Genomic DNA, 18,376 nt, shown 5'->3' with positions numbered 1-18,376 from the left:
GAGGGAAAAAAACATTGCAGCCATTTCGTGAAACGATATCAAGAGACAACAATGGGCAATGGGAAAACTGTCAAGGGGTTTACCACATTTCAGAATGTGAACGTCTAGTTATAAAATCATCAACATTTACTGGATGATTTCAATCACTGGCATCAACCGGTGACACAGTCCAAAATATGATTTACTGCAAAGGCCTAATCACATCAACAAGATGTACAATATTTTCTTTGTCGAAAATTAGGGAAACAGTTTCTCTGGCCAAGTCTCTGATACTCGGCCTTGCGTACATTTGCAGGTAGCATAAATATTAATCACGTACCTAACAAGAACAGATTATTTTGGTGCTGCACCGTACTAAAACAGTAAGCTATTACCTTCTTAGGAACAATGATTTCCCTTTAACAAAGCACAAAAATACTAAATTATACCACCCTACGTCAATCTTAATGCAAGAACCACTTTCCAGTCACAAACTTGAACTCCTCACCCACCAGGGGCCAAGAAGTTCCCAATTCGTCATTAAAAAAAAAAGAATTAAACACTGGATAAGCTGTTCTGAGGTAGGCCTAACACTAAGGAGTCCATATGGGTCATTGTCTGTTGTTTTGTACAGTTTAACACTAAGTGGATTTATCGCCCACCAACAACCTGAATGGTGTTGGCAACAGCATTATGATCTGTTCCGACTGCATCTAACTCAAATGACATTGATGAAATTGTTTGCATTGCAATGCAAATCATCTGTAGAACACAGCAGTATTCACTTTCCATTCAAGTATTGCACTGCTGCTGGACTTAATCAGAATAGCCTGAACTAAAGAGGCCTACCCATCAAATAAGTGTTCCACCGAAAAGAAGCATCACATGTTTTCCCAACCAGAGTGGGATCTTTGTAGATGATAAGCTGCATGCTCCATCATGACCCAAAAACAAGGAAGATCAGGGTTTTTCCCTTCACAGTCTCCTATCCAATGAGAGAGAGCACAAGATGCATCCCAAATCGGCCAGTTCACCCACTCCTTCACCATTTGAGAGATAAGTCGAATGCACTTCAGCCACCTCACACTGGAACTAGCTAAACCCATATCTACACATATCCTACCTGCACATCGCAAACAATAGGCTACATACATACAGCTTGAGGCCAGGTAGCTATTAAATGATTTACCAGTTGCCTAACAAATTAAAAATAGAGATGAAAGAAATACTGTGATAACTACAACATGAGTGATGCATAGAGAAATAAAGAGCAATGATTCCCCTATTCCACTAAAACAGAGTCAGAGGATCAGTGTAAGGTTGCAGTAATGTGGCCCCCACCTTGTTACTCCCCCCTTACCACAGTGCACCATACCTTTGTCAGCAACAGAGATGCCGTGCCTTCAAGGAGCCGAGCTGACGCCATAAAGAGCCGGTCGTTCCTGTTAAGGCCAGAGGCCTAGTTGTCAGCTCTGCCCAGTACCCTGTCTATCCAACAGGAGCAGCAGAGCTCAGCTCAGTGCTGAGCATGCTCACTGATGCCCAACAACTGACAGAGGGAGGGAAGACTGCAGGGAAGAACTAGCTTCCGTGGCTAACGATGAGCAAGAAGTGGAATTTGCCAGTCCAGAGGCATTCACGTTTACCCAGACCACCGCAAGTCAACAGTTCGACATTCTTGTATCATCAATCCGCTTCTCCTTCCAACATTTTTGACTTCTGTAAAGAACATTTGGGTTGAAGAATAATTTTTTTAGAATTCTCTCCACTAATGTTTCCCAATGCTCTCCTCCAAAATGGCTGCTAATGGCTGCAACAACTACCACAGGGTCAAAATAAAGTCAATTTTGGATAAATTAGGTCAGCCCCCCCCCCCCCCCCCCTTTATCTGGCTCAAACAACAAAGCAGGCTCTGGGACTCACTAGGGACTTTAATCACAATTTAGGTCTACACACTCACAATATTAATATTCAAAGCAAAGTCAAAAATAAGGCAACACGTCAGTAAACCATGAACTATCTATTTGATTCAGGGGCCAGTATAAACAAACATTAACAACATCCATTCCTGTGTTCCCTGCCAAAGCAAATGCAATGGGCATGATGTGTGTGGTTATTACTGGCATGTGTAGGCTATTGTCTGCAAGAAAAAAAACATATGTTGGCTATGTGGCTCTGGAGCTATAATGAATGGATCTTTGGGTGCAGAAGGCAACAACCTCAGATTAGAAGATTCCTCCCTGTCAACAAGCCAGATGCATGTTGTCCCATCGGCATCTTCAAACAGATCGAGAGGACTGAGGAGTGGTACCTCTCAATAGAAGGAACCTGCCAGGGAGTGTTGAAGGAGACTGTCCTTAAGTGAAACATAATTCGAACTCCCTGTCGGATAAGAGCGGATTGTCACAAAATTGCAAATGAAATGTACATGAGAGTTCTTGAGTAGATATTACCAGTGGTCTAGTGGAGGGTATACGCAGGTACAGGCCGTATACCCACTTATTCAGTGGGCATTACGTATACTCACTTCTTAATCCCCACTGATATGTATCAAATTAGTGTAGTGGCGATAAACACTATCAATGTATAGGGCTGATGGAACTGATTGGACAGTTTAGCTTAAAAAGTTGATCAAATTTTATTTATTCACATAATTAGGCGCAGCAATGTACACGTGGCAGTAGACCTACGCTAATGCGCACCACACATGCAAGGGGTTTCATGCAGAGATGGAAATGTCCAATAGAAAGAGGGGGGATTTAAAGATGCAATAACTATCATGGGTTGCTAATATGATATGGATAATTCCTTTGGCTGTTACACAATGAAAGAAAGTTGAAAGTAAACCAATAGAACACATCTGTCAGAATTATATAATTATTTACATTAATCCAGTGGACATTTTTTTGCAAACTCACTCATGTGCTACAAAAACCGTGCTAGATGCCTCACACTTGAATTAAAGGGTAACTTTACTAAAAATCAAAATTTCTTCGCTTTTAGGGAAAAATCTGTCTCCTGATCTGGTTTAAGCATTGCTATGGACTTAGAACATAACATTTTGTTTTTCTATAAATAAACAGTGTGACTAAGAACAAAAGCCTGAATTTGGGAGGGAAATCTGAAACCTGTGGATTTCTGGACTCAGTTTATGTCTCAATAATAGGTACTACTATTAGCCTACTGCACAGTACATCTTGGGTTGGCCAGACTAAGACCAATATGGGATATATCATTTTAGGTCAGTCAGTGTGTGTCACTGACTTTTTCACACAGTGCATCTTTCCTTCGCTGGGCGTGCCATTGGGTGTTGAATGTACCCACTTCTCCAGGGACCACTTGATATTACCGAAGTCTATTTACATATTGATCAAATTACATTTCTACGACCCGTGAGCTAATCATGCGACCTTGTTTGTTGAGTCAACACTGAGGGTGTTGGGAAGTGCGTGCAACAATGTTACCAGCTGCAGTCACTTCTGGCTTCATTTGAACAAATCCGTATGCTTATGCTTGTTACTTTGTTTCGTCCCGCAACGAGCCACTGTCTGCTGGACTAAGCAACTTGTTACTGTACTCAAGTTTATTTGGCTACACTGTACATAGCTAGCTAACAAACCCGTATACTTCCCTGTGCATACTACAAGCGTTGCTCTTCTGTGGCGTTACCTTAGCTATCCTTTTAAAATCAACTAGATTCCTTTCATAGTTGTGTTGGATCTCACATGTACTAGCTGGTTAACTGGGGATTAGCAGGAGTTCCAAGCTAGCGAGCTCCATTGTCGAGCTGTAGTCAACTTTTGTATCGTGCAGCCAACACCAGCTATGCTAGTCGCTTGATTTGAGAGGGAATTTGAAATTATACACTAACCGGAATAACGCTAGTTACTTCGATAATATACGTTATTGTTTTTCACGTTTATCAACGATAGCTACATCCTTGGACCAGAGCCCTGTTTGGACCCCAATACATGTATCCAAGTTCGATTCATAAATAACGTTAGGCAGCGCGTTAATATTACAAAAAGCTAACTTGTTAGCTAACGTTAAGCTAAGCAGCTAGCTAGCAGCTCCCTGTATATTGTGGGAAACAGTGGGGGGGGACAGATTACTCTCGCAATAGAAAATGCCCTAAAAAGGGTGTAGAAAAATGTCAATAGTTAAGCAAGAGTTAAATCAATTGCAATAATGTGAGTTTGTGGTTTGCACAGGTAAAACACTAGCTAGCAGAAGAGCCGGATGGCGACAAGGCCCTGGAACTTGTATGACTGAACAAAGCTGAATGCATCAACATGCACAATTCAGATTCCGGGGCAGCGCATCCTCCTAGCGATACAAGCACATTCAATTGCCCTACCGACACAAAAGCAGGGTTTCAGAATTGACAGTACCGGGCGGGCAGTTTGAAATATACTGAAAGCAGAGGTCTCACAACATTTATCCTCGTTTAAGTTTTTTGACCTAAAACTACAACATTTGTTGAAACGGGCAAGCCCACAGTCATACAAAAACACACAGCTGCAGGAAACCAATCTTGATGTAAATATGCCCCTCTTGCTTACCTCGGCTTGCACGGAAGCCATGGTTCCTTTTGCCTGACCAGTCTCCGCCCACTTAACTCATTGCGTCATCACATTCATTTCTTTGGCGTGCTCAATAGCGGTCTGCTATAATTGAATTCAATATAATCGGTATTAAGTGACGCTTACATTTTACTCAAGCAGGCTACATATCCGTTCTGGGCATTGCATCCTATGTGTGCACTGTATAGTATGAGCGAGAGTTCGCATTTCCACTTGCAAAATGGGATTATAGAAAAGTCGTATTGAACTGCTTTTAAAAAAAAAATCAACATCATCAAAGACGATGAAATGTCATTTGTGCAGTAAAAATACAAAAATAATCACTATTTGTTTATCAATGTCATCAGAAATGTATCAAGGCAATTACGTGCGCTATTTCTAGAGGTGCATTAAATTGTGAAATCAAAAAGGTGAAGGATCTCATCTATCTTCATTGTATTGTTCAACCAGAAAATACTACGAAGGTAAGAAACTATGGTCTCTTGGATCCAATAACAACTCAAAGGCAAAGCCTCTCTCTCTCTCTCTCTCTCTCTCACACACACACACACACACACAATCTATCTCTGTCTGACTCTCCCTCCATCCCTTGGCAAGTATTTTATATTTTATTTCACCTTTATTTAACCAGGTAGGCTAATTGAGAACAAGTTATCATTTACAACCACAACCAGGCCAAGATAAAGCAAAGCAGTGTTAAACAAACAACAACAGAGTTACACATGGAATAAACAAACATACAGTCAATAACACAATAGAAAAAGTCTATATACAGTGTATGCAAATGAGGAAAGATAAGGGAGGTAAGGCAATGAACAAGCCATAGTGGCGGAATAATTACAGTTTAGCAATTAACCACTGGTGTGATAGATGTGCAGAAGATGAATGTGCAAGTAGAGAAACTGGGGTGCAAAGGAGAAAAAGTATGCAAGCAGACACAGAGCAACTGATAACAGATTCGGAATCAGCCATTTCTACAAGGCAACAGAGGAAAATTAAAGCTGCAGTAAACAGTGAGACTGTGAGCCGGAGGTGATATCTCTATGGGCTGGCTACTCGCTACTCTCGCACTTTACCCTGTTGCTGCCATTATCATCATGGCTACTGGCCACAATCTTTAGGCCATGCACCATGCCATTGACAATACAGTATAACAAAGGAAGGCGGCTGCTGTCAGTCACACCAAGGCATGAAGGATGGGAAATGTCACAACTCACTTCATCACTTCATGCACTCACCCTTTCTCCTTCTGAGTAGTTGCTAGACCTATTTCCTTGAACTATTCCTATGATCCTGATCAGAAAGTGTCCTATAACACCAAACAGACAGCGTATGACTTGCGGACCAAAGACGATTATGAAGGGGATACAGGGCCGGCTCCAGGCATATTTGTAAAATATTTCATTTATTTAACCTTTATTCAACTAGGCAAGTCAGTTAAGAACAACTTCTTATTTACAATGGTGGCCTACCACGACCAAACCCGGACGACACTGGGCCAGTTGTGCGCCGCCCTATGGGGCTCCCTATCACGGCCGGTGGTGATACAGCCTGGAATTGAACCAGGGTCTAAAGTGGTTGTGCATTACCAGTTTTTCTCTTGTTTGTCAGTCACTGACAGTCACTCAATTAGCCATGTCAGCTAACAATTTTTAGATTGGTAAGTTAGTTATCTAAACTTGAGGTAATCATGGCTGAATACTGACCGGGCACACAGGGCATGTGCCCACGGGCCCTGACTGGCAAAAGACGTAGATTTGTAGAAAATATGCTTTAAAACTGCACAAAAATGATCTCCATCCCATGGAAAAATGGGTAGAATTGCAGGAAATCAGATTTAAAACTGCAAAAATGTCTCTCTGCCCCATGGCAAAATGAGTAGAATTACAAAAAACATACTTTAAGTTTTGAGGGAGCATGCAATTGGCATGCTGACTGCAGGAATGTCAACCAGAGCTGTTGCCAGATAATTGAATGTTAATTTCTCTACCACAACATTGTTTTACAGAATTTGGCAGTACGTCCAAACGGCCTCACAACCGCATACCATGTGTATGGCATCGTGTGGGCGAGTGGATGGCTGATGTCAACGTTGTGAACAGAGTGCACCATGGTGGTGGCGGGGTTATGGTGTGGGCAGGCATAAACTACGGACAACGAACCCAATTTGCATTTTATCTATAGGCAATTTGAATGCACAAAAATACCTTGTGACCAAGAAATGCAAATCTGTATTCCCAGTCATGTGAAATCCATAGATTCCTCACATGAACTGTAACTCAGTAAAATCTTTGAAATTGTTGCATGTTGTGTTTATATTTTTATTCAGTGTTGACCCCTTCGAGACCTATGCCCTCGACCCCAGTCCCATCATTGATATGATTAGTTGAATATATTAAAATAGAATATATTCAAAACAATATATATACAAAAGTATGTGGACACCCCTTCAAATTAGTTTCCAACAAGTCAAATTTCTGGCCTGCTAGAGCTGCCACAGTCAACTGTAAGTGCTGTTATTGTGAAGTGGAAAAGTCTAGGAGCAACAACGTCTCAGCCGTGAAGTGGTAGGCCACACAAGCTCACAGAATGGGAATGGTTTGTCGAGATCGATGTGGAAGAACATGAATGGCCTGCACAGAGCCCTGACCTCAACCCCATCTAACACCTTTGGGATGAATTGGAACGCCGACTGTGAGCCAGGCCTAATCGTCCAACATCAGTGCCCGACCTCACTAATGCTCTTGTGGCTGAATGGAAGCAAGTCCCAGAAGCAATGTTACAACATCTAGTGGAAAGCCTTCCCAGAAGAGTGGAGGCTGTTATAGCAGCAAAGGGGGGACCAACTACAAATGAAGGCCCATGATTTTGAAATGAGATGTTCGATGAGCTGGATTCCACATACTTTTGGTCATGTAGTGTTTTTACAAAGTATTGGGTTTGCAGTGAGGGAGATGTGACAGTCAAAACCTGCACCATGATTCCACCTAGTGGTGATTTCACAGAACATACTCAGTTCAAGACTGGCAGTATTTCTTGACACTGACAAGGACTTATAATGACACAGACTACTGTCGGGCCAGGACAGAAGGGGTGAATCTTTGAGTTTGTGGCCATGCTGATGTGTCACACTGCCCAATTTATGTGGATAGTGTAGCTCTTGGGCATAATCAGATAATAATGACTGACGATAGGAAACTCGTCCCAGGACATTTGGCACTGTACATTATGTTGCAGGCTAACGTGATCTCACAATTACACAATAGAAAAGGGGGTTCTCTCACAAAGCACCTATAGAAGAAGCCTACTTTTTTTAGCAGATATCCAAAATACGGATTCTTAGTCCACACATTACTTGCCTCACAAGTGATTTGTACTTTTTGGTGTTTGTAAAAAAGAATGTTTTGAAAAGAATGTCAAACGAATATCGACATCAGCTAAATTTACTAGATATAGGCAAAGACACAGAGAGAAATCCTCCACTTTGAGACTCACCACGATTCTGTTGTAGCTCTCTATCTCCCTCCGGCGTTTTAAAATGACACATAAAGCTTGGAGTACACCTTGTTGTATATCACAAAGTGGTGGCTCTGAGGACATAAGGGAAGGGACTGCCGTTGGCTCACTCCAACCAAAGTGCATGAATTTTGCAGAATGAATATCGGGCGTGTCAAGCAGATCAATTTTTCCCAGTGATGTAAAAAATACTTTAAAGTACTACTTAAGTAGTTTTTTGGGGGTATATGTACTTTATTATTTATATTGTTGACAACTTTAACTTTTATTCCACTACATTCCTAAGGAAAATAATGTACTTTTTACTCCTTACATTTTCCCTGACACCCAAAAGCACTCGTTACATTTTCAAAGCCTAGCAGGACAGGAACATTTTCTAAATCACACACTTATCAAGAGAATATCCCTTGTCATCCCAACTGCATCTGATCTGGCAGACTCACTAAACACAAATGCTTCATTTGTAAATGATGTCTGACTGTTGAAGTGTGCTTTTTTTGTACTTTTACTTTTGATACTTAAGAATATTTAGCGATTACATTTACTTTTGATATATTTAAAACCAAATACTTTTGTGTGTTTACGGACATATTCAATCGCTCCCTATCCCAGTCTGTTGTCCCCACATGCTTCAAGATGGCTACCATTGTTCCTGTCCCCAAGAAGGCAAAGATAACTGAACTAAATGACTACCGCCCCGTAGCACTCACTTCTGTCATCATGAAGTGCTTTGAGAGACTAGTCAAGGATCATGTCACTTCCACCTTACCTGCCACCCTAGACCCACTTCAGTTTACATACCCCCCCAACAGGTCCACAGACAACGCAATCGCCATCACACTGCACACTACCCTATCCCATCTGGACAAAAGGAATACCTATGTAAGAATGCTGTTCATTGACTACAGCTCAGCATTCAACATCATAGTACCCTCCAAGCTCATTATCAAGCTAGAGGCCCTGGGTCTCAACCCCGCCCTGTACAATTGGTTCCTGGACTTTCTGACTGGTCGCCCCCAGGTGGGGAAGGAAGGAAAAAACATCTCCACTTCGATGAACCTCAACACTGGGGCCCCACAAGGGTGCTTTCTCAGCCCCCTCCTGTACTCCCTGCTCACCCAAGACTGCGTGGCCATGCACGCCTCCAACTCAATCATCAATTTTGCAAACTACACAACAGTAGTGGGCTTGATTACCAAAAACGATGAGACAGCCTACAGGGAGGAGGTGAGGGCACTCGGAGTGTGGTGTCAGAAAAACAACCTCTCAATCAATGTCAACAATACAAATGAGATGATCGCGGACTTCAGGAAACAGCAGAGGGACCATCCCCCTATCCACATTGAAGGGACAGCAGTGGAGAAGGTGGAAAGTTTTAAGTTCCTCGGTGTACACGTCACAGACAAACTGAAATGGTCCACTCACATAGACAGTGTTCTTCATCCTCAGGAGGCTGAAGAAATTTGGCTTGTCACCCAAAACCCTAACAAACCTTTACAGATGCACAATCGAAACCATCCTGTCGGGCTGTATCACAGCCTGGTACGGCAACTGCACCGCCCTCAACCGCAAGACTCTCCAGAGGGTGGTGCGGTCTGCACAACACATCACTGGGGGCAAACTACCTGCCCTCCATGACACCTACAGCACCTGATGTCATAGGAAGGCCAAAAGATCATCAAGGACATCAACCACCCGAGCCAATGCATTAGAATTCACATTTCTATGTGAATTTTGTCGGGTTCCCCAATAAGTTACATATTGCAGCTTTAAGTCCATTGCAGAAAAAAAAGAAAAAAAGAGACAAATCCAAACCCATCCCACTCCTTCAGTCATAGTCCTATCGAGATCTCATTCCTACACAGGCTCAGAGACCTGTGAGGGCAGAAAAGTTGTTAACAGGATTCCTTGCAAGGCCTCAGCTGTAAAATCAAGGAGACCCAAAAAGCTTTCAGCCACACTCACAATGATGCTGATTTTCTCTGATTTCTTCTCCGCTTGTGCTGTACAGTTTATGACCGCTGCAGTAAATTATACAAATTATACTTTTTCATATGCAATATGTCAGGATCCCTTACTTGACGAGAAGTATTCACTGGTGGCTCTACTACCATTGTTTTTCAATGCCACTTGCCCCTTCAACTCTTCTAACCAACTCCGGGCTCCTGATAGGACAAACGTTGAACAGCCCTTATTCTTGCTAACTCTGTCTCCTTCACCCTAACAGGTTGCTTCAGGAATTTGGGGTGCATATTCACCACCACATTTGCAGCATTTTACCTCAGCTGGCATATGATACTCTTCCTGTATGCATACACTTGACACATGACCAAATCTTTTGCATTTATGACACTGGAGGTGCTTGGGTACAAAAGTTCTTACAGGGTATCTCACAAAGTCTAACTCTATGTGAGAAGGGAAAGACTCTTCATCAAAGAACAATAGTATGGATGAAGTACCACTCCAGGTACTATCAAAAACTAAAGGTATATAATTTGCATCTACTTCATGCGCCACCCCAGAGATAATCGGTGAAGGTAGCTCGAAGTGGACTTGTGATGATTTTCTGTGTTTCTTCTGTCCAGAAAAAGAGGGCGCTCATGTCACGGCCTAGGGACAAGACCTGTGCTCTCCGGAGCAGGATGGCGTTGAGGACAGCGTTAACATGGAGCATCTGAAATGGAAGATTCCCTGTGTCTGTGATGCCCGATGTGCGAGTGTGGTGAAACTAAGAAGACACTGTCTGTCCTTTTTGAGTTTTGAAGCAGTCTTTACCTGACAAAGTAATGGTAGGATATGTCAGGTATCCTGTCAGAGCTTTTGTGCCAAACCCACTACGATGTTTAGGATGCCAAGCTTATGGTCATGTTGCAGCAGTGTGTAGGAGGGAGATTTCGAGATGTGGGTCTGCAGGAGGGCAAAACTGTGTGTGTCAATTGTGGGGGTGCCCATGTTGCTGAGAATCAGAAGAGCCTGGTGCGAGAGAGACAGGTTGAGGTTGCCAGGGTTAGAGTAGAACAGAAGGTGTTGTATGCTGAGACAGTGAAGAGAGTAGAGGATGATGGGTCAAGGGTAAGGGAAGACCCCCATGAAATGGACAAAAATGAATGGCAACTTATTGGCATTGGGCGAACCATATACACAATCGCAAACACCACTCAAATGGACGGCAGTTCATCAAAACCATATTGCAAGCGGAAATCCCAAAGATGGCGAGCATGCTCCACCGTAGATTTTCATATGGCAAATGGTCATAAAGTCATGTCCCAAGGGTGACATTTTGAAAATCTAAAAATAAAAATACATTTTTTAAAACCTAAGGTCCATCAGGTCCATAAGGTCCATTTGCCATATGTGATCATAGGAAGTTGGCTTCCGAACCCAAAAGTCAGCGAACCATGTCCAAATGGCATAAGAAATGTCCAATGCCATACATAGGTATTGAAAGTACCAAATCAGGATGTTATGTCCATTTGCCATATATGATCATAGGAAGTTGACTTCCAAACCCAAAAGTCAGCGAACCATGTCCAAATGGAATAAGAAATTTCCAAATGGCATATATAAGTATTGAAAGTACCAAATCAGGATGTTATGTCCATTTGCCATATGTGATCATAAGAAGTTGGCTTCCAAACCCAAAAGTCAGTGAACTATGTCCAAATGCCATACATAGGTATTGAAAGTACCAAATCAGGATGTTATGTCCATTTGCCATATATGATCATAGGAAGTTGGCTTCCAAACCCAAAAGTCAGTGAACCATGTCCAAATGGCATAAGAAATGTCCAAATGGCATATATAAGTATTGAAAGTACCAAATCAGGATGTTATGTCCATTTGCCATATGTGATCATAGGAAGTTGGCTTCCAAACCCAAAAGTCAGTGAACCATGTCCAAATTGTCACATTCTGACCTTAGTTCCTTTGTTTTGTCTTTGTTTTAGTATGGTCAGGGCGTGAGTTGGGGTGGGCAGTCTATGTTTGTTTTTCTATGTTGGTTTCTGTGTTCGGCCCAGTATGGTTCTCAATCAGAGGCAGGTGTCGTTAGTTGTCTCTGATTGAGAATCATACTTAGGTAGCCTTTTTCCACCTGTGTTTGGTGGGTGTTTATTTTCTGTCTTCGTGTATGTCGCCAGACGGGACTGTTTCACTTTTTGGTCGTTCACTTTATTGTTTTTTTGTATTTCAGTGTTCAGTTTGATTCATTAAATATTACATCATGAACGCTTACCACGCTAAAAATTGGTCCTCTGATCCTTCTCGCTGCTACTCCTCCTCTGAAGAGGAGGACGAGATCCGTTACACAAATGGCATAAGCAAAGTCCAAATGGCATTTATACTGACCAAATGATATATCATTATGTTAAGCCCTGAATCAACCTAGAAGGTCTATTTGTCATGTTTGATCATAGGAAGTAAGACTTTCTCATTGGTTTTGATTTCAGCCTGTCCATTTAGTGATGGAAAATCCCTAATTAAATACATTGGAAATGGACAAATGTAAACTGTCCATTTGCAATGTCTTACAATGGGCATTTACCATCGTGAATTGGACATGGTCTAATATACTGTAGAAATGCCCAACTGACTGGCTCGTTGAACGGACAAGCAGTGATAGTGGTTACTCTCCATCACTCGTTGGTGCGATGAGAGAGAAATGGGACTCTGTCGTTTTTTAAAAATGTATTTTTTTAAATGTCCAAAATTACCAGGGGCGACCCCCATTGGCAGGACCCGGTGGGAGGTGCTCCCTGCCTGGCCATGGACCCCTAGCACCTCCCTGAAGACATTTAGAGCCATAATAAAAAATACGCTCCTGGTAAACCGTTCAGGTTACCAGTGCACGGCTGTCTATTTGCAATGTCTTACAATGGGCATTTACCATCACGAATTGGATAGGGTCTAATATACTGCAGAAATGCCCAATTGACTGGCTCGTTGAACTCAGGATGGTCGAGCAGTGATGGTAGTTCCTCTCCATCGCTTGTTGGATTTCAGCATGTCCATCTGGTAATGGTAAATCCCTCATTAAATACATTCGAAATGTACACTGTCCATTTGCAATATGAAATGTACAATGCCAATATATTATACTGCCATGGAGTCAGCCATCAGTCAATAAGATATCATACTGACACCAAACTTATAGATACTGACACCAAACCCACTTTGTCCAACATGTTTAGAAGCCAACTATCACATATTTCAGAGCAGGCCCAAAATTCACAGCGCCTTCTTTTAAAATCATAATAAAAACTTAAACAAGTAATTACATTCAAGCTGCGGGTTCTGACATTATGTGTAGGCCTAGCTGAGGCAACACCGAATCCCAAGTTTCGGGTCGATAGGTCATTCGGAGACCGAGCAGCGACCTTAATAAGTGCTGAAAATTCACTTTTTCCGGGCGTTGCTACGCGGTCCCTGAAAGAGATATAGTAAATACACTTTAGGGTCTCTATGGGCTGAGGCGGTTTCAACGCACCTAGACTTGTGATTCTGGGACTTTTTTAAATGTCGGCATTTTCGCGACGTTCAAAATTAATTGTAGTCATTGCAAATGTACGAGGCTGTTTCTTGGCCTGAAAACCTTCTAGAGCCACATAACTCACCGTGCACTATCGACTTAAGCTCTAACCTTCAGAGCTGTAGTTCAAACGCAGGTGACTATTGTAGGCTCTGTGTGTCTGTAAGCCTCAAACTGTGTCATTCCCCATTGACAGTGTGTGTGTGTGTGTGTGTGTGTGTGTGTGTGTGTGTGTGTGTCTGTGTGTGTGTGTGTCTGTGTGTGTGTGGGTTCAGAAAATCACGTAGAGCTTCGAAACCCACCTTAACGGATTTGCCTGAACATGCCGCAACTGGATCTAAAACTTTTTTAAAAACCACACACATTTCTTTAACCATCAGCAAACGGACATTGTGTACAATTTCTCATAATTTACAATAGATAAACGGCTGTTTCTTTTTTCCTTACACCGTAGGTTTATGTACTTTGACGTGAAGCAGTCAAATTAGCGCTGTATTACTGTTTTCGACCTTTAATACCAGAAAATGGGCCTTAACTCAAAAAGCATTGAGGCCTCGACGCCATCTTGTTTCTGGGCTAAAAGCCCATTTGGCCAAACCTGTGCTCACTGAATTTCATCTTCGAAGTCCATTTGGGGATGTTTTGTCCATTTGCAATAAGCAGCCAGTCGCCATCTGTTGGAATTTTCCAGTACAGCGGAAAAATGATAAAAAATGTCACGTTTTATAACGCGGAAACCAAATGTCCAGGAGACTTTATTTGATGACTTCCCGGGCCCTGGGGCACGACCTGAGGCCGTCTGCCTATTTTAATAACACTCGCGGACGTCAAGTAAGGGACCGTACATTTGCAATATAGAGATCCTCATCAACCATACGGGAAATGCCACTTGAGTCCCTTATGTAGGTGAGTACTAGGCCTAGGCCAGTAAAGAGTAATATGAATTTGTGCTTCAGTAAGGTTTGCTTCTTAGCATTCATTGCCATTGTTTTCAACTGACTGCAGAAATAGAATGTACACTGAGTATACCAAACATTAGGAACACCTTCCTAATATTGAGTTGCACTCCCCCCTCTTGCCATCAAAACATCATCAATTAGTTGGGGCATGGACTCTACAAGGTTTTGAAAGCGGTCCACAGGGATGCTGGACAATGTTGACTCCAATGCTTCCTACAGTTGTATCAAGTTGGCTGGATGTCTATTATTGGCTGGTGACTGGTAAATCAACCAATCAATCAATCAATAAATCAAATGTATTTATGAAGCCCTTCTTACATCAGCCGATGTCACAAAGTTCTGTACAGAAACCCAGCCTAAAACCCCAAACAGCAAACAATGCAAGTGTAGAAGCACGGTGGCTAGGGAAAAACTCCCTAGAAAAGACAGAACCTAGTAAGAAATCTAGAGAGGAACCAGGCTATGAGGGGTGGCCAGTCCTCTTCTGGCTGTGCCGGGGGGAGATTATAACAAAACATGGCCAAGATGTTCAAATGTTCTTAAATGACCAGCAAGGTCAAATAAAAATAATCACACTGATTGTAGAGGGTGCAACAGGTCAGCATCTCAGGAGTAAATGTCTGTTGGCTTTTCATAGCCGATCATTCAGTGTATCTCTACCGCTCCTGCTGTCTCTAGAGAGTTGAAAACAGCAGGTCTAGGACAAGGTAGCATGTCCGGTGAACACATCCGGTAAGGGTTCCGCAGGCAGAGCAGTTGAAACTGGAGCAGCAGCATGACTAGGTGGACTGGGGACAGCAAGGAGTCATCAGCCCAGGTAGTCCTGAGGCATGGTCCTAGGGATCAGGTCCTCCGAAAGAAAGAAAGAGAATTAGAGAGAGAGCATACTTAAATTCACACAGGACACTGGATAAGACAGGAGAAATACTCCAGATATTAAAGACTGACCCTAGCCCCCCTACACATAAACTATTACAGCATAAATACTGGACAGGTGGTGGACCATTCAAATTAAATTGTATTAGTCACATGCGCCGAATACAACAGTTGCAGACCTTACAGTGAAATGCTTACTTACGAGCCCATAACTAACAATGCAGTTTAATATATAAAAAAAAAAAAATACAGATAAGAATTACAAATAAAAGTAACAAGTAATTAAAGAGCAGCAGTAAAATAACAATAGCGAGACTATATACAGGGGGGGACCGGTACAGAGTCAATGTGCGGGGGCACCGGTCAGTTGAGGTAATATGTACATGTAGGTAGAGTTATTAAAGTGAGTATGCATAGATGATAACAACAGAATGTAGCAGAGGTGTAAAATAGGTGGGGTGGTGTGTGTGGGGGGGAGGCATTTGATTAGGTGTTCAGTAGTCTTATGACTACTGGGGTAGAAGCTGTTTGGAAGCCTCTTGGACATAGACTTGGTGCTCCCGTACCGCTTGCCGTGCGGTAGCAGGGAGAACAGTCTATGACTAGGTTGGCTGGAGTCTTTGACCATTTTTAGGGCCTTCCTCTGACACCACCTGGTATAGAGGTCCTGGATGGCAGGATGCTTGGCCCTAGTGATGTACTGGGTCATTCGCACTATCCTCTGTAGTGCCCTGCCATACCAGGCAGCGGTGTAACCAGTCAGGATGCTCCCGATGTTGCAGTTGTTGAGGATCTGAGGACCCATGCCAAATCTTTTCAGTCTCCTGAGGGGGAGTAGGTTTTGTTGTGCCCTCTTCACAATTGTCTTGGTGTGCTTGGACCATGTTAGTTTGTTGGTGATGTGGACACCAAGGAACTTGAAGCTCTCAACCTGCTCCACTGCAGCCCCGTCGATGAGAATGGGAGAGTGCTCGGTCCTCTTTTTACTGTAGTCCACAATCATCTCCTTTGTCTTGATCACGTTGAGGGAGAGGTTGTTGTCCTAGCACCACACGGCCAGGTCTCTGACCTCCTCCCTATAGGCTGTCTCGTCGTTGTCTGTGATCAGGCCTACCACTGTTGTGTCAACGGCAAACTTATTTATGGTGTTGGAGTCATGCCTGGTCGTGCAGTCATGAGTGAACAGGGAGTACAGGAGGGGACTGAGCTTGCACCCCTGAGGGGCCCCTCTGTTGAGGATAGAAATTTGGTAAAACAGATTTAAGTTTCCCTGCATTGAAGTCCCCGGCTAATAGGAGTGCCGCCTCTGGGTTAACGTTTTGTTGTTTGCTTGTGGCGGAATACAGCTCATTCAATGCTCTCTTCGTGCCAGCCTATGACTGTGGTGGTATGTAAACAGCTAGGAAGAATACAGATGAAAAGTCACTAGGTAGGTAGTGTGGTCTACAGTTTGTCATGACTTCCTTAGATATTGTTCACCAGCTGTTATTTACAAAAATACATAGTCCACCACCCCTTGTCTTACCAGACACCGCTGTTCTATCCTGCCGATGCAGCGTATAACCAGCCAGCTGTATGTTGATAGTGTCGTTGTTCAGCCACGTCTCCGTGAAGCATAAGATATTACAGGTTTGAATGTCTCGTTTGTAGTTTAATCTTCCGCGTAAGTCTTCTATTTTATTGTCCAAAGATTGCAGGTTTGCTAGCAGAATGGAAGGAAGTAGGGGTTTATTCGATCGCCTTCAAATTCGCCCTCTGGACCCTTTTCCTCCACTTCCTCTTCACGCAAATCACAGGGATCTAGGTCTATTCCCAATAAAGCAATATATTGTTTGCGTCGGCCTCATCAGACTCGTTAAAGGAAAAAAGGATTATACCTGTCCGTGGAGAGTAATCACAGTCCTGATGTCCAGAAGTTATTTTCGGTCATAAGAGACGGTAGCGGCAACATTATGTACAAAATAAGTTTAAAAAATAAGTTACAAACAAGGCAAATAATCGAATAAAGAAAACACAATCGGTTGGGGGTTGTAAAACGTCTGCCTTCTTCTCCGGCGCCATCTTACATTCTTGATACACATGGTGAAACTGTTGATCGTGAAATACCCAGTAGGGTACTGATTCTTGACACAAACCGCTGTGCTTGCACCTACTACCATACCGCATTCAAACACACTTAGTTTTTTTGTCTTGCCCTTCACCTTCAAAATGGCACACATACACAATCCATGGAAGTTACTATGGTGTTGAAGGCTGAGCTGTAGTCAATGAACAGCATTCTTACATAGGTATTCCTCTTGTCTAAATGGGATAGGGCAGTCTGCAGTGCGATGGCGATTGCGTCGTCTGTGGATCTATTTGAGCGGTATGCAAATTGAAGTGGGCCTAAGGTGTCAGGTAAGGTGGAGGTGATATGATCCTTAACTAGCCCCTCAAAAGTCTTCAAGATGACAGAAGTGAGTGCTCCCTGATGATAGTCATTTAGCTCAGATAGCTTTGCTTTCTTGGGTACAGGAACAATGGTGTATATCTTGAAGCAAGTGGGACAGCAGACTATACATTGATTGTGAGGTATTCTAGATCCGGTGAACAAAAGGACACAATCACACCATGAGTAGTTAATCATGAAACATACACCTTTCTTCTTCCCGGAGAATTCTTTATTCCTGTCTGCGCAATGTACTGAGAACCCAGCTGGCTGTATGGAGGGGGACAGTATATCTGGAGAGCGCCATGAGTCCGTAAAACAGAGTATGTTACAGTCACTGATGTCTCTTTGGAAGGATAAGTCAGTTAAGGTGTTTTGGATGCTAAGCTTATGGTCATGTTGCAGCAGTGTGTAGGAAGGAGATTCCGAGATGTGCGAATCAAATCAAATGTATTTATATAGCCCTTCTTACATCAGCTGATATCTCAAAGTGCTGTACAGAAACCCA

At 42.8% G+C, this 18,376-nt stretch overlaps 1 protein-coding gene across 6 annotated transcripts in view; it reads right to left on the bottom strand.

The window, feature by feature from the left end:
* ehmt1b (euchromatic histone-lysine N-methyltransferase 1b) overlaps positions 1-4,805 on the bottom strand; it is a 29,619-nt gene extending 24,814 nt beyond the window's left edge. For 2 of the 6 annotated variants that reach the window (XM_036967248.1, XM_036967249.1), the window contains exon 1: positions 4,542-4,574. Coding sequence is in view for 4 of the 6 variants with exons in the window: in XM_021590758.2 (XP_021446433.2) it covers positions 1,355-1,405 (51 nt within the window). In the remaining 2 variants the exon portion in view is untranslated. Of the gene's footprint in view, positions 1-1,354; positions 1,503-4,541 lie in introns of those variants that run through there. The other 4 variants (XM_021590764.2, XM_021590760.2, XM_021590758.2 and 1 more) reach the window with 4 other exon arrangements.
* Positions 4,806-18,376: the final 13,571 nt, after the last annotated feature.

Source organism: Oncorhynchus mykiss, chromosome Y (assembly GCF_013265735.2).
Source record: "Oncorhynchus mykiss isolate Arlee chromosome Y, USDA_OmykA_1.1, whole genome shotgun sequence".
Classification (NCBI taxonomy): Eukaryota; Metazoa; Chordata; class Actinopteri; order Salmoniformes; family Salmonidae; genus Oncorhynchus; species Oncorhynchus mykiss.
Note: the sequence above shows the minus strand (reverse complement) of the source record. Positions and strands in the feature narration are given on the sequence as shown.